This window comes from Nomascus leucogenys, chromosome 3 (genome assembly GCF_006542625.1).
Source record: "Nomascus leucogenys isolate Asia chromosome 3, Asia_NLE_v1, whole genome shotgun sequence".
NCBI classification, from domain to species: Eukaryota; Metazoa; Chordata; class Mammalia; order Primates; family Hylobatidae; genus Nomascus; species Nomascus leucogenys.
The window spans coordinates 68,013,298-68,027,407 of record NC_044383.1 but is presented as its reverse complement, the minus strand read 5'-3'; the positions used below and the strand labels follow the sequence as shown (position 1 = coordinate 68,027,407).

Genomic DNA, 14,110 nt, shown 5'->3' with positions numbered 1-14,110 from the left:
TTTACCAAAAAAAAGTTGTCTGCACTTAAATAAAATGTGGAAGTCTAACCATAGTGATATCATTCTGTTTATTATAGCAGCTTAAGTTTGAGATCACTTGAAATCACAACTCTTTGTCACTGATTTATCATCGTGCATGTAACCCCCTGAGCTGGTGCAGTCCCTGACAGAATATATTTTCTTATGGTAACTATGGTGTTAGAGGAATACTTTAGTATCTGTAATAAAAATAATAGACTGAATACTCTGTATTGGAGTTCTTGATACAAAATTAACTTGCACTAAAAGTGTAAGATCAAATGGTTGTGGCCAATTTTTATGGTATTTTGAAGCCTTTAGAACGGTTGAGGGTTTGTCTGAAGTCTGGGCAAAAACACAGTTATTTCACTTTTTATTATGTCTGAAAGGTTAGCCTCTAGATAGCACTGCTTTCAGTGGGAACACTAAAGCTTTGGAAAAAAAAATGATGATCTTTGAGATGTCAACAATCAGAGTATTTGGCTGTAGCCACATATGGGGACATAGGTAATGCTGTCTGCTATGAATAGCAGTCAGATGGCTCTTTCCTGCTTAACATAAAAGTGAGCATTTATGAGTGAAGAGTACGAATGCTGGTAAAGCCTTAAAATGTTTAAATAGATTATAGAGCTGATGAATAGAGAAATGATCAGAGAACTTATTGTGAGTCTAATGTATAAAGAATACTCTCCTAGATTGGGAGAAGGTGAAACACAAAGACCCAGAGGCCCAGCGCTGGCTTCAAATACAACATGGCTGAGAATACAATATTCTGTATTATCATGATAATATATAAAGGGATGTAAAAACCAATTTTGCCTTCACTCCTCCTCCAAGCACATTTCTGTTTCCTCATAAGCAAGATGAGCATATGTCCAGGTTTTATCACTGTTGTCCTAGCTTCCTGTTCTGTTTAGCATTTTAACACTCTCAAAAATATCCATGTGTGGGCAGTAAATTATATGGTCACCCTACTCTATTCACGAGCCTTCGCTATACCATTGAATAGTCATGGGTAAGTATTATAACTACCTAGGCTTAAGATAGATATTTTTTCTAATGAGTAAAATGCAGATTTCTAAATTCACAGTACTTTCTTCTGCTCTAATATTATATGATGCTCATATCAAATCTAATTTTCCATTTTCTTCCTTCATCAACTGACTACCAGACCCAGCCCTAGCAAACCTGTCTCCTGAACCTGACTCATTGCCTCTTATCCACTCTGTTCCTTCCCTGGAATGTTAACCTCATTGTTCTCTCCTCCAATTTAATTCAAATCACTGTTTTTAGGATACTGCCCTTGGCTAAAACCACACCACAGTATCCTTTCGTTTATTTGTCTGACTTGCTGAAAGAACATTTTCTGTTTAATTCTTTACTTCCTCTACATTCCTGAACTGAATGTTATCTGTCTAGTTCTTGCTTTCACCCCTCTGTTGCAAATGCTCTTGGCTGAGATCACCAGTAGCCTATTGATTTCCAAATCCACTAGATTTCTTTACAGTCTCCATGCCACAGCACCTTTCTACTAGTTTTAAGATTGTGGACTATTATCTGGAAAATGTTTCTTTGGACTTTTATGACTCTGCTTTTCTCTACTTTTCCTCATTCCTCCTTCTTACTTGTTATCCTCCTTCACTGGCTTCTATTCCTGGACCCACTTTGGAATCTGGATGTCCTCAGTTTCTATCCTCGATCTCATGGTTGCATCCTGCAATCCCTACCTCTGATGATAGCTATAATCTGTTTTTTTCCTAACATGATGCCATATCTTGGCTTGTGTTCTTTATATCAGAAGTTTCTTAACTTGCCTGCATGTTAAAGTTACTTGAGGATCTTTGGAAAATTCCAAATTCCAGGCCATACCCTAGGCCAGTTAAACCACTGGAGACATTAAATCTCTGGAGACAGGGAGCTCCCAGCGATTCCAAAACGCAGGCCAATTTGGGAACCACTGCCTTAAATGAATACTCTAATTTAAGCATCTTGACAAGCTTGTCATGTGGGCAGTTCTAAGCTACTTTAAAAATAAGTTGAGATATTAAGGCATGGAGAGAACAAGTCACCTGCACAAGGTCACACCAGCAATCCACAGAGCTCAGATTATTTACAGGAATAATTATATTCTTCATTTAGTTTGATCCTTCACCTACTCTTAGTTAATGATATCATCAATTTCTCACCAGGCTAGACACCAAAAATTTATCTTTCTCTTGGGGAACCCTTCTTCTCCAACATTTAATTGGCATTAATTCATATAAATGTTAATCTTTAATTTGGCCCTATCCCTGTCTACTCCAAATGCTGCTCATTTTTATCTGCCTTGGATGATGGACTCGTTTTCTCATTGGCTCCCCTGCCATAAGACGGTTTCTCTGTCTCTCTCTCTCTCTCTCTCTCAATCACTGTAACTCTTCTGCATCATCCACAGTGATAATTGAGTAGACTTTCGCATAAATAAATATGACTACTCTCCTCTTTAATAAACTCTATTAGTTCTATGTATTAGTTCTCAATGTGGTAAAAAAAAGCCTTCAAAATTTACTCCTGATGTTTCATTTTTCAGTGACTGCACTCACTGCAACATATAGTGGTGATGTGTGTTAGAGATATCATATATTTTCATTCATCAATTATGCAAAATAAATTATTACAATATACAGGCATAATGCTTTGTTCTCTGGTATACATTATTATTGGAAAATTAGAGTTATCATAGATAGGATTATTGAAATGTAAATTGTTTTAATTAAATACATTTTCAACAAATTATAGAATTTAAAAATATTCTAGACATCATCTTTTTGAATATAAGTGTAATTAAATAACTTCATAAAGTAATAATTTCATAACTTAATTCAAATTAGCAACTGTTAACTCATGTTATGCAAAGTTCTCTTATTAATAAGATTTTCCATTTTGTAAAACTATTTTCTTATTCATTTTAAATTGTAGATACAGTTCATCATATTGTTTGGAACAGAAGACAACAAAATTCTGTTTCATTTCCTTTCATTAATGCTAGCACCACTAATGATATCAGTACAGCATTGGAAGTGAAATTAATTTTTAATGCTAATTTTCTTTTCTTTTTATGTATATAGTATCAGATCTGTATGTTATATGGGATTAAATAGTGAAATCTTTCAATCAAATTTTTCTTCTAAGAAGATATATTAAAATCCAGACCATAATGCGCTATCCTATATTCAATTATTTAAATGGATTAAAACCTTAGAATAAGGTTTCTCTGAAATTAAAATCTTATATGGTCCACTCAAAAATGCCAGATGCAAAATTCTACTAAGGGATATCCCTAACAAAGCAAAATCTATTACTATGATGATTTCATACTATCAAATGCAGATAAATTCATTGTTTTAATGCCCCACCCCCATTTTAAGGCACACAAAATAGAAAAGTGTGTGCCCTCTCTAGGCATCCTAAATATACACTTACATTCAACCACATAAAGCTGTAAAACTGGCATTTGTTGAACTACAAAAGTTGCAATTTCATATGATTTAACTTATGATTAAATCCATTAAAGATGACTAGCAATGTTGTCTTTTTAACCTCATCAAGATGAGATTAGAAATGTACATGGTTTTAAAAAACACTCATCCCATAAAAAAGTACAGTATTGTATTGTGTCACATTAATTCTTAGCATAAACAAATGATCTTGAACAGCATTAGAGAGCTTATTTTTGATTTTTTAAAGATAAAATATAAATAAGCTCTAGAACACATTCAGAAGTTTTGCTTTTAGTGAAATAGAATTTCCAGAATTACCACATTTTACCTCTAGTAAATAGTATTCCATGATATTTTATTTGGGAATTTATCATTCTTAACTTTTTTTTCTGACCAGTGAGAAACATTTTGAGATATTTTTTATTTAAATGTTACAAACAGTGGCTATGTTGATAGTGGTGGTTGAAAGTATTTGAGGTATAATTTAAGTAAACAAACTGAATCTGAAAAGTATCTTAGCATATCTTAAGATAATTTTTATCTTAGTATAATATATATGAAGTATAATAGTATAATATATGAATAATAAATATACGAAGATATATAAATATATATAAATATATTTAAATATATAAATATATATAAATATACGAAGATATATAAAGATATATAAATATATCTTCGTATATTTATTTTATCTAAATATATGAAATAATATTTAGATCTCTGTCCTTTAGAGATTTAAAAGCCAATTATAACAAGATGAAGAGAATGATTACATCACATAGTTGTTCTGTGAAGGCTATGAATATTTTTTACATTAACTCTTTTCAAACCAATGCCTTCTATTAAAAGCTTGAACAATTCAGAATCCTGCAAAACAAATTCTAATACAAAAAGATACCAATTTCTTTGCAAAGTAAGCAAAATCAAATAAAATCCTCTCTGATCCCCAAGAGGAGTTGTACATACCCTCTGAACTTTAAATATCCTTACCATCAGCCATGCAAGAAGTGTTCTGGCTTTCTGGGCTGATGGCATATATGTTATCTGTATCTATCTCTGTATCTCTATCTAACTACTTCCTTCTCTGGGAAGACTATATCAATTCAAGAACCATTTAAAGCACAGAAAAAGTTTATAGTTTTCTCTTCATACAAGGGTATGTTGGTTTGAAGGGGTGAATAGTTGTATCATGTGTGTGTTCTAATCCTGAGGATAGAACAGGAAAGTAGAAAATCTCCGGCTTGCTGCCTTATTTTCTAGGGGTAGTTGTTAAGAGTATAAAATGTGAATTATGGAGTCAGACTGTCTACGTGACCCCAGGTAAATTTCGTACACCTTTCTCTAATTCCATTTCTCACCTGCAGATGCTATTTATCTCCTAGTATGGAGGATTTGGTGACTTAACACGTGTAAAGCTCTTCTGTGCCTGATAAGCTTTCATCGTTATTGTTTTTGCTGTGGTGGTAGTGATTGTGGCTGATGTTGTTGTTTACTGCTAGTGATAATCATGACACAAAGCAGGACAAAAAAGGCCTGCCATCATCCTTAATTTATTTAAAGTAAGAATGAATGTACCTGGAAGGAGCTGTGGGAGCTATTCTGATCCCTCTGCCTCTAATACTTCTGCCACGACCAGAGTCCTCTGAGCCATTTAAGTAAGATAATTCACGTAGTTGTTCCTGACGAATTTCATCATTGTAGTCCTGTAAAAAAAACATGATGTGATGAGTTAAAAATGGGACATGCCGTTCTCAGAGTTGGAAAAAAAAAAGAAACAAAACAAAACACAATAGGAAATAATTTTTTTCATTTGTTTCCTGGAACCTTATATGCAAAAATATAAAATGATATTAAAAAGTGTATATACTTTAAATTCCTATTTTTATATAGAGAAATTGAAATTGCTTCTTTTATCAAGAAAGTACTCAGCAGGCCATCACATTAGATTTGCTGAGATATCACTTGATGTGTTAGCTGGAAAAGGGAAGATAGCAACATAAAACGAGAACTTGGAATATGCTAAAGTTATGATTGTTAATATGATGATTACTACAAAATAACTTCATTTGAATGAATGTGTGTAGAATATGAATGACTACATGATATTCAAATAGCTTCTGATGCATAAACAAAAAAGAGCAATCCCAAGGGTTCAGAATAGATCCTGAGCATGTATTACAACCATAAAGAAAGTTATGATAGTACGTCCCTGCTTCAGACAACCAGCAGCTGCAGAATCCAACTAAACAGCTTGATGTGAAATATTTATTTATTTATTTGTTTTCATTATTTATTTATTTACTTTTTTGAGACACAGTCTCTGTCTCCCACGCTGGAGTACAGTGGTATGATCTTGGCTCACTGCCGCCTCCGCCTCCCGAGTTAAAGCAATTCTCCTGTCTCAGCCTCCAGAGTAGCTAGAATTACAGGCACACCACCATGCCCGGCTAATTTTTGTATTTTTGGTAGAGACAGGGTTTTGCCATCTTGGCTGGTCTCGAACTCCTGGTCTCAAGTGATCCACCCACTTGGGCCTCCCAAAGTGCTGGGATTACAGGCATGAGCCATCGTGTCTGGCTGCACTGTGAAATATTTAAACACAACAAATTTTCTACGAGTTCCAGTATTAGGCTAAGGGAAAGTAAGATCCAGAGAAAAAGGTAAATTTCACAATAACAACCAGAGACTCAGTCAAAGTCAAAGGGACTTTTTCTTTATCAGGGTGGAAATATACCAGCCAATTCAAGAGGACCCAAGAGTGGAGCTGAATCATTAAAGGTAAATGCTACCTTCAAAAAAACAAGTGCCAGTATCACCTGTTTCTCTTTTTAACTAATCAACACACACACACACACACTCACACACCCCTGGTTGAATAGTACAAAATTGGGTAACTGGTTATTTGTGCTGAATGGCCAATCTGATCAATTATTATTCTGGAAACATAGTTTAAGTGAAATCAATCTAGTGGCTCTTCTAGTGGTGAGAAGAGGGGTCCAGGAATTAACACTATATTTGAAGAGGTTTGGCTAACAGATATGATGTTTGAGGCCTAGCAGTGAGACTAAAAATTAAGATTATCATCTGCACCAAACGATGTCAATGTAGCTCTGCATATGTGTGGTATTGATGAAGACTGTGTAGGGTCACCCACACACCTCTGTCCAGAAAATGGCAGGGAAGCATTCAGCCTACAAGGATTTCTTTGGCACAGCTTTACCTCATGCTCTAGAAACTGCCTAGATTACAAGCAAAAAGCCCTAAAGCATTTCACTTAATTTTATTTTTAGCATGTTGCTTTCATGTTTATATTCTTCAGCACCTGATTATACTGATAATAGCCTCAACACAGTTAGCTGACAAAAGAGTCATAGAGTAGAAAATTATAGTTTCTAACAAGCCATATATTATTCAATTTCTACCTCCTAATTTTCTCATTCAAACAACTAAACTTAAGAATAAACATGTCTATTATTTTATTAGAATCAGGAAATATAATGAATTGCCACTACTGAGTGAACTGACCAGGTACTATCAAAATGAAACATTAATCCCATAATTTTGCAACATAATGTTTACCCATTTCAAAGGGGATCTCTGCAGCTTCTTCTCTGAGGAAAACACATGGATACTTGGGGTGCTTATGAGTTGTAGAAAGAGATGGTTTGTCATTGTTGGCAAGACTGAGGGTTGGAATAAACATTTTAACAAATTGCAATTGAATTCAACATATATAGAAGTGTACCTTAGAGCATAAATATTTTTTACACCAGAATCAGAAAATATAAGAATGTAGATGTGATCTTATTCATTTTATACTAATAAAGAAGATGAAGAAGAAGAATGAGGAATAGGAGGAAAAGGATGAAGTCAAGGAGGCTGGGGAAGAGAGAGAGGAAGAGCAACATATTAATCAGATGGTATCATAGACTAAGCCAATTTGTTCAGGATTCCCTGCATCCATATCCTTAGATAGTTTCCACCACACTGACTCTGGGATTTGCCAGGTGATTTGCCTTAGCTAAAACATCATGACAAAAGCAGAGATTAGAAAAGTGCTTGTGTGTCGGAGCTCTCCTTTTCTTCTTACTGGAAACCCTTATGCCACCTGGTGAAGAAGGCTAGGCTAGCTTTCTGGAGGATAAGAGGTGACGTGGAGAAAGGCTCCAGTCATCCCTGCTCTCTCTGCCATCATGTCCCAGCACCCAAACATGACAGTGAGGATTGAATCTCCAGATATCCTAAGCCATCCTGTCCCAGTCAAGCTGGTGCAGTCAGAAAAATCACCTGGCCAACCCCAGAATCTGGAGAAATAGATAATAAATCACTGCTTTATGCTAGTAAGTATTGCGGTGGTTTGTTTTGTGCAAAAGCTAACAAATACAGAGGGGACCGGTCAGCATGGTGCATGAGAGATGTACTTCAGGAGCGTACTTCAGCAGCCTCTCTCCAGCCCTGCCCAGAGGGAGGGAGTTCTTGGGTCCATGTGTCATCTGAATGTTTCTTGGAGAAGGTGAAGCCTTAGTTGGAGGTGAGTATATCCAAATGTCATATCCTGGTGTCACTACAGTTTGAATTGCCCATTTAAATCTTTGCTCAGAGTCCATGCTCACCAATTCAACTGCATTGGAGTTCAGCTCCTAGAAAGAAATCTACTAACGTGGAGGGGATTTATTATTCTTATTAATATGAATATTTGACACTACAGGTTAATTCTTAGTGTAAGCAAAGCAACTAATATAATGTAACCAAATTTCTTATGAGCTTAACTAGAGGGCTATGCTTTGAGAAATAAATCACCTGTCAGATTTGTGGTGGCCAAGAGAATACAGACCAGCAACTGCAGATGTAATTGACCAAAGACTCCAGTTGCTGTGCTCTAAAATCCTATTGCTTCCAAGGCTATGCTACCCAAAAGCTTCTCCTAGCTGATAACCAAATGTAGTTAAATGCTAACACAGATCCATTCCTGGCCACACAGGATTCCTCTAACTATGCTGAACTTACCTTATAACTTCATTGCACCAGGGCAATCCGTAAGGATCCCACCTCTCTTTCCTCGAGGTCAGACATTGTAAGGTGAGGGCTCTCCAGCCTTCCTTGGCTCCTTCTTTTTTTGTCACAAGAAGATTTTCCTAATATAACTCTTACATGTTTAATCCCATTATTACATCTGCTTCTTGGAGGACCCAAACTAATATAAGGACTGCTGATAAAATCAAGTTCCTAAGATCATGAGGCTGAGAGCTTTGGTAAATCCATTTATGATAATGATAGTTGAGCCTATCCCATTCAACATACTTTATACCATGTACGATTAAATTGGACTGCTTGTTACTCTTTTATTTTAAAGTGGTTAGAGAATGGTTAAACATGAAACTGATTACTGATGACCAAAAAGGGTAGTAATTAGTATTTTTAAGAAAATAAATTGTATGTTGCCCAATTTTTTCAATACTTTACTTAATAAGAAAATAACAAAGACTCATGAAGATGGGCAAACACAAACCATATTTTGAGCCAGAGATTGAAACAAATTGGCTGACACAGAGAAATTGTGGCAATAATGAAAAGACTAGTGTGGTCATGTGTGTAGTAGGGTATAAGAGAGAGAATATGGGCAATCACAGGCCATGTAAGAGTGCTCTAGTAGAAAATATATGTTATGAATGGGAAAGGTAGAAACTAATGAAGTTTCTAGGTGCAGAAATAGCTAGACTTATAATGACTCATTAGCCAGAGAAAAAGAGGAATGAAAAAAAAATTCGAAGGTGGAGAATTTATATTTGGTTCGAATAACCTTAAGTTTAAAATGTCAGAGAGACCTTCAGGCTTATCTTAGAAATTCAGATCTGGGTTAAAGGAGTACATCTGAGTGTCACCTACACATAGTTGTGATAACTGAAGGATGAAGACTGTGTAAGAAAACAGTAACTTTATGTATGGAGACAGAACTTTTCTAATCATAATTTTAATGCAACTTTATGTCATAGAAAATAGTTGATTTATCAATTGCAATATTTATATCATTAAATGTTAAATTACCCAGATTTTTAATAAATTCTGGTTTTCCTGATTAGACAATCAAAACATATGTGCCACATTATTTATAGCAATGAGGCACCTAAATGCTTAAAAAAATATATGGAACAAAACTTCTTTTTTTTCTTTCTTTCTTTTTTTTTTTTTGAGATGGAGTCTCACTCTATCTCCCAGGCTGGAGTGCAGTGGCATGATCTCGGCTCACTGCAACCTCTGCTGCCTGGGTTCAAGCGATTATCCTGCTTCAGCCTCCTGAGTATCTGGGATTACGGGTGCCCGCCACCACGCCCGGCTAATTTTTGTATTTTTAGTAGAGACGGGGTTCCACCATCTTGGCCAGGCTACTCTTGAACTCCTGACCTCGTGATCCACCCGCCTCAGCCCCCCAAAGTGCTGGGAATACGGGAGTGAGCCACCGCGCCTGGTGGAAAACATTTTTTAAAACGTCCAAATCTAGGGATAGTTGAATTATTAAATATTGTCTAGACTGAACATATTCTGTGCATTATAATTTTTCCTATTAAAATGTTTATTTTTAATTATTATGGGTATATAATATGTATATATATCTATAGAGTAAATGTGATGTTTTGATATAGGTATATGATTTGTAATAATCACATCAGGATAATTGGGGTATCTATCACCTCAAGCATTTGTCATTTCTTTGTGTTACGAACATTCCAATTCCACTCTTTTAGTGATTTTAAATTATACAATAAATTATTGTTGACTATATTCACTTCATTGTGCTACCAAATACTAGATCTTACTCATTCTATCTAACTATACTTTTGCACCCATTAACCATCTCAACTTTCCCCCCTCCTTCCCACTATTCTTCCTGGTCTCTGGTAACCATCATTCTACTCTATCTCCGTGAGTTCAATTGTTTTAATTTTTAGCTCTCACATACGAATGAGGACATGTAAAATTTGTATTTCTGTGCCAGGCTTATTTTGCTTAACCTGATGATGGGTTCCATCTACATTGTTGCAAATGGCAGGATTTTATTCTTTTTATGGCAGAATAATATTCCATCCTGTATACCAACCACATTTTCTTTTTTCATTCATCCATTGATGGATGCTTAGGCTGATTCCAAACATTGGCTATTGAGAAGGGTGCTGCGATAAACACGGGCGTGCAGATATCTCTTTGATATACCGGTTTGCTTTTTTGTTTTCTTTTGGATATACATACCTAACAGCAGAACTGCTAGATCATATGGTAGTTCTATTTTTAGTGTTTCGAGGAACCTCCATACTGTTCTCCATAGTGCTGGTACAAATTTACATTGCTACCCAACAGTGTATGAGGGTTTCCCTTTCTCCAATTCCTTGCCAGCATTGCTTGTCTTTTGGAGAAAAGCCATTTTGACTGGGGTGAGTTGATATCTCATTGTAGTTTTGATTTGTATTTCTCTGATGATTAATAATGTTGAGCATTTTTTTCACATACCTGTTGGCAATTTGTATGTCTTCTTTTGAAAAATGTTTATTCAGATCTTTTTACCATTTTAAACTCAGATTATCTGCTTTTTTCCTGTTGAGTTGTTTGAGCTCCTTATATATTCTGGTTATTAGTCCCTTGTCAGATAGGTAATTTGCAAATATTTTCTTCCATTCTGTGTATTGTCTCTTCACTTTGTTGACTGTTTCATTTGCTGTGCAGAAGCCTTTTAGCTTACTGTGATCTCATTTATCCATTTTTGTTTTAGTTGCCTGTGCTTTTTGAAGTATTTATTACTCAAGAAATCTTTCCCCAAACCAATGTCATAGACAGTTTCCTCAATGTTTTCTTTTAGTAGTTTCATAGTTTGAGGTCTTATATTTAAGTCTTCTATTTTGATTTTATTTTTGTATATGGTTAGAGATAGGAGTCCAGATTCATTCTTCCTTATATGGTTATCCAGTTTTCCCAGCAACATTTATTAAAGAGACTGTCTTTTCCCTAATGTATGTTCTTGGTACCTTTGTCCAAAATGAGTTCTTGTGCATTGTTTTTATAACATATATAATTTTCTAAACCCTCAAAGTTTTATATTATAGTGCCTTTTTCCAGTCCTTTCTTAAGCATTAAGTCTAACTTTGAATTAATCTTCATTCATTAGTACATGAGTCTAGCTGAAATTAGAACATCCTGTTGATGTTTATTTCTTGCATGTGTTGCTGATGCTTCAGTTACATAAAACTTTAAAGATTTGAGTAAACAAATTATTCCAAGTTTAGCTTGGAAACATTATCATCAGAAATGTACTACATATTAGTTCACTTGAGTAGTATTGAGTTCTAAGATTTGGGAGTCATACAACACATATGAATGAGTGGTTATAGTTTTATAGTATTTATAAATTTTATGCTCAACTTGCTAACACACATATTCATTAAAAAATAAAAACATGAGTTCATAAATGGTAATGAGATAATTTATACTTACATAATATTATTTTAGTATTGCTTTATTACTTTAGTATTAAAACACCCTGGAGAGATAAACAGTTAGAGATAGACAAATATTTACCTAAGTATGTGAATAAGGACAAAACAGACAAAGGAAGGTAAAGTTATGGCAATTTAGAATGAATGGAAAAATTAATTTTCAGTGGAAAATTTAATTTCCAGTCATTAAAAATCAATACATAGGCCAGGCGTGGTGGCTCACACCTGTAATCCCAGCACTTTGGGAGGCCGAGGCGAGAGATCGAGACCAGCCTAGCTAACACGGTGAAACTCCGTCTCTACTAAATATACAAAAAATTAGCCAGGCATGGTGGTGAGCGCCTGTAGTTCCAGCTACTTGGGAGGCTGAGGCAGGAGAATGGCGTGAACCCAGCAGGCAGAGCTTGCAGTGAGCCGAGATAGCACCACTGCAGTCCGGCCTGGGCAAAAGAGCGAGACTCTGTCTAAAAAAAAAAAAAAAAAAATCAATACATAATAAAAGAAAAATTGACATATGTATTTCATTTTTCTGGAAAACTAGAATAGTACAAAATTTAAATAATCTCTAGGCATAGCCATATTATGAAGATAATGCTCCACTTGTCAAAAAAATGTAAGTTATATCTAGGGATAAACCTTAATGGTATGTTAGATAGAATTACAAATTACAGGTATTCCACACTTCAAATAGTAAAGAATGCTTTACTGTTTTGGCATATACCTGCAGTAAATAAACTATCCACACTCAAAGAAAATTCCTCTTGCAAGATGAATTATAAAATAGCTTTAAAAATGATGATTAGTTTAATCTATGGCTTTGATTTCAGACAGAAAGACTAAAATTAGAGTGAACCTTTAAAGAATCTACTGGGGCTTAAATAGCACATGCATATCATACATAGATTTTTTTTTTTTTTTTTTTTGAGATGGGGTCTCTCTGTTGCCCAGGCTGGAATGCAGGAGCATGATCTCAGCTCACTACAAACTCCACCTCCTAGGCTCGAGATTCTCCCACCCTGGTCTCCTGAGTAGCTGGGACCACAGGTGCAGGCCACCATGTCCAGCTGATTTTTTGCATTTTTGGTACAGACAGGGTTTTGCCATGTTGCCCAGGCTGGTCTCGCACTCCTGAGCTCAAGTGATCCGCCCTCCTCAGCCTCCCAAAATGCTGGGATTACAGGTATGAGCCACCGTGCCTGGCCTCATAGATATTTTTTATAGTTGATCTGAATTTTAAATTTATTTTCCTATAATGTCCAAATAATTTGCTTTTTTGCTACCAAAATAAATTTTAAAACCTTGTTATTTGAAGTAATAGCAAAGATATTCACAATAATTTTACATGTTCCTTTCGTCCAAGGTAAGGCCAATTCCCCCTATGAAATAATTTCCATGAAATTAATGAGTGCTCCTTTTTGCCTCTCTGACAAGGCCCTCCCACCGTGACACCATATGGTGTAAACAGTATACACAAAAGCTCAGAGCAGACAGATGTTTGGATGTTCCCAGAAAGGACTTATGCTCATAGTCTGCATATTTAATGTATATGCATAATTTCCCAGGTACGTACACTCATGTCCATCTGTTATGATGGCATTTTGCCCGAATACAAATTGGGAAGATTATTTCACTTGCATATGGATGCCAGGTAACGACAGGTGTAGACAGGCTACCTGGTGGTGCAGTGAGGGACCATTTTCCTGCCAAATTCCTTCTTCTGAGGATACAATGGACGCTGGTGCTGCACATTTAAAACTGTGTTTATAGCCACTGGTAACATGTGAACATATACTCAGCTCTGGCAATGCCAAGACTTTCAGAAATCATCGGAAATGATATGTAGGGAAATTATATGTAGTCTTTAGCCTTTCTGGGCCATGACAAAGAGAACTGGACTTTTCTCAGCTCCTACAAACAGATTAGGGCACTAATCTGTAGTAAAGAAGGTGTGGGAAGTGTTGGGTCCTGCCCAATATTAGACTTGCAACTAAGTTGGAATGGGTAGGAAGCTATTTCAGAAAACAACTAGCACTATGGTGGATGTTATTTAGCAAAACAGAACATGCTATTAGATAACATCTCTTAGCCAACACAGGATGAGTTTTAATCAGCCCAGGCTCGGAA

General features: G+C 35.6%; 1 protein-coding gene across 5 annotated transcripts in view; it reads right to left on the bottom strand.

Annotated features, from left to right (window-relative positions):
- Nucleotides 1–14,110, bottom strand: part of KHDRBS2 (KH RNA binding domain containing, signal transduction associated 2) — a 677,326-nt gene that overhangs the window by 259,962 nt on the left and 403,254 nt on the right. For all 5 annotated transcript variants that reach the window (XR_004029312.1, XR_004029313.1, XR_004029315.1 and 2 more), the window contains exon 5: nt 5,079–5,206. Coding sequence is in view for 1 of the 5 variants with exons in the window: in XM_030809415.1 (XP_030665275.1) it covers nt 5,079–5,206 (128 nt within the window). In the remaining 4 variants the exon portion in view is untranslated. The remainder of the gene's footprint in view (nt 1–5,078; nt 5,207–14,110) is intronic.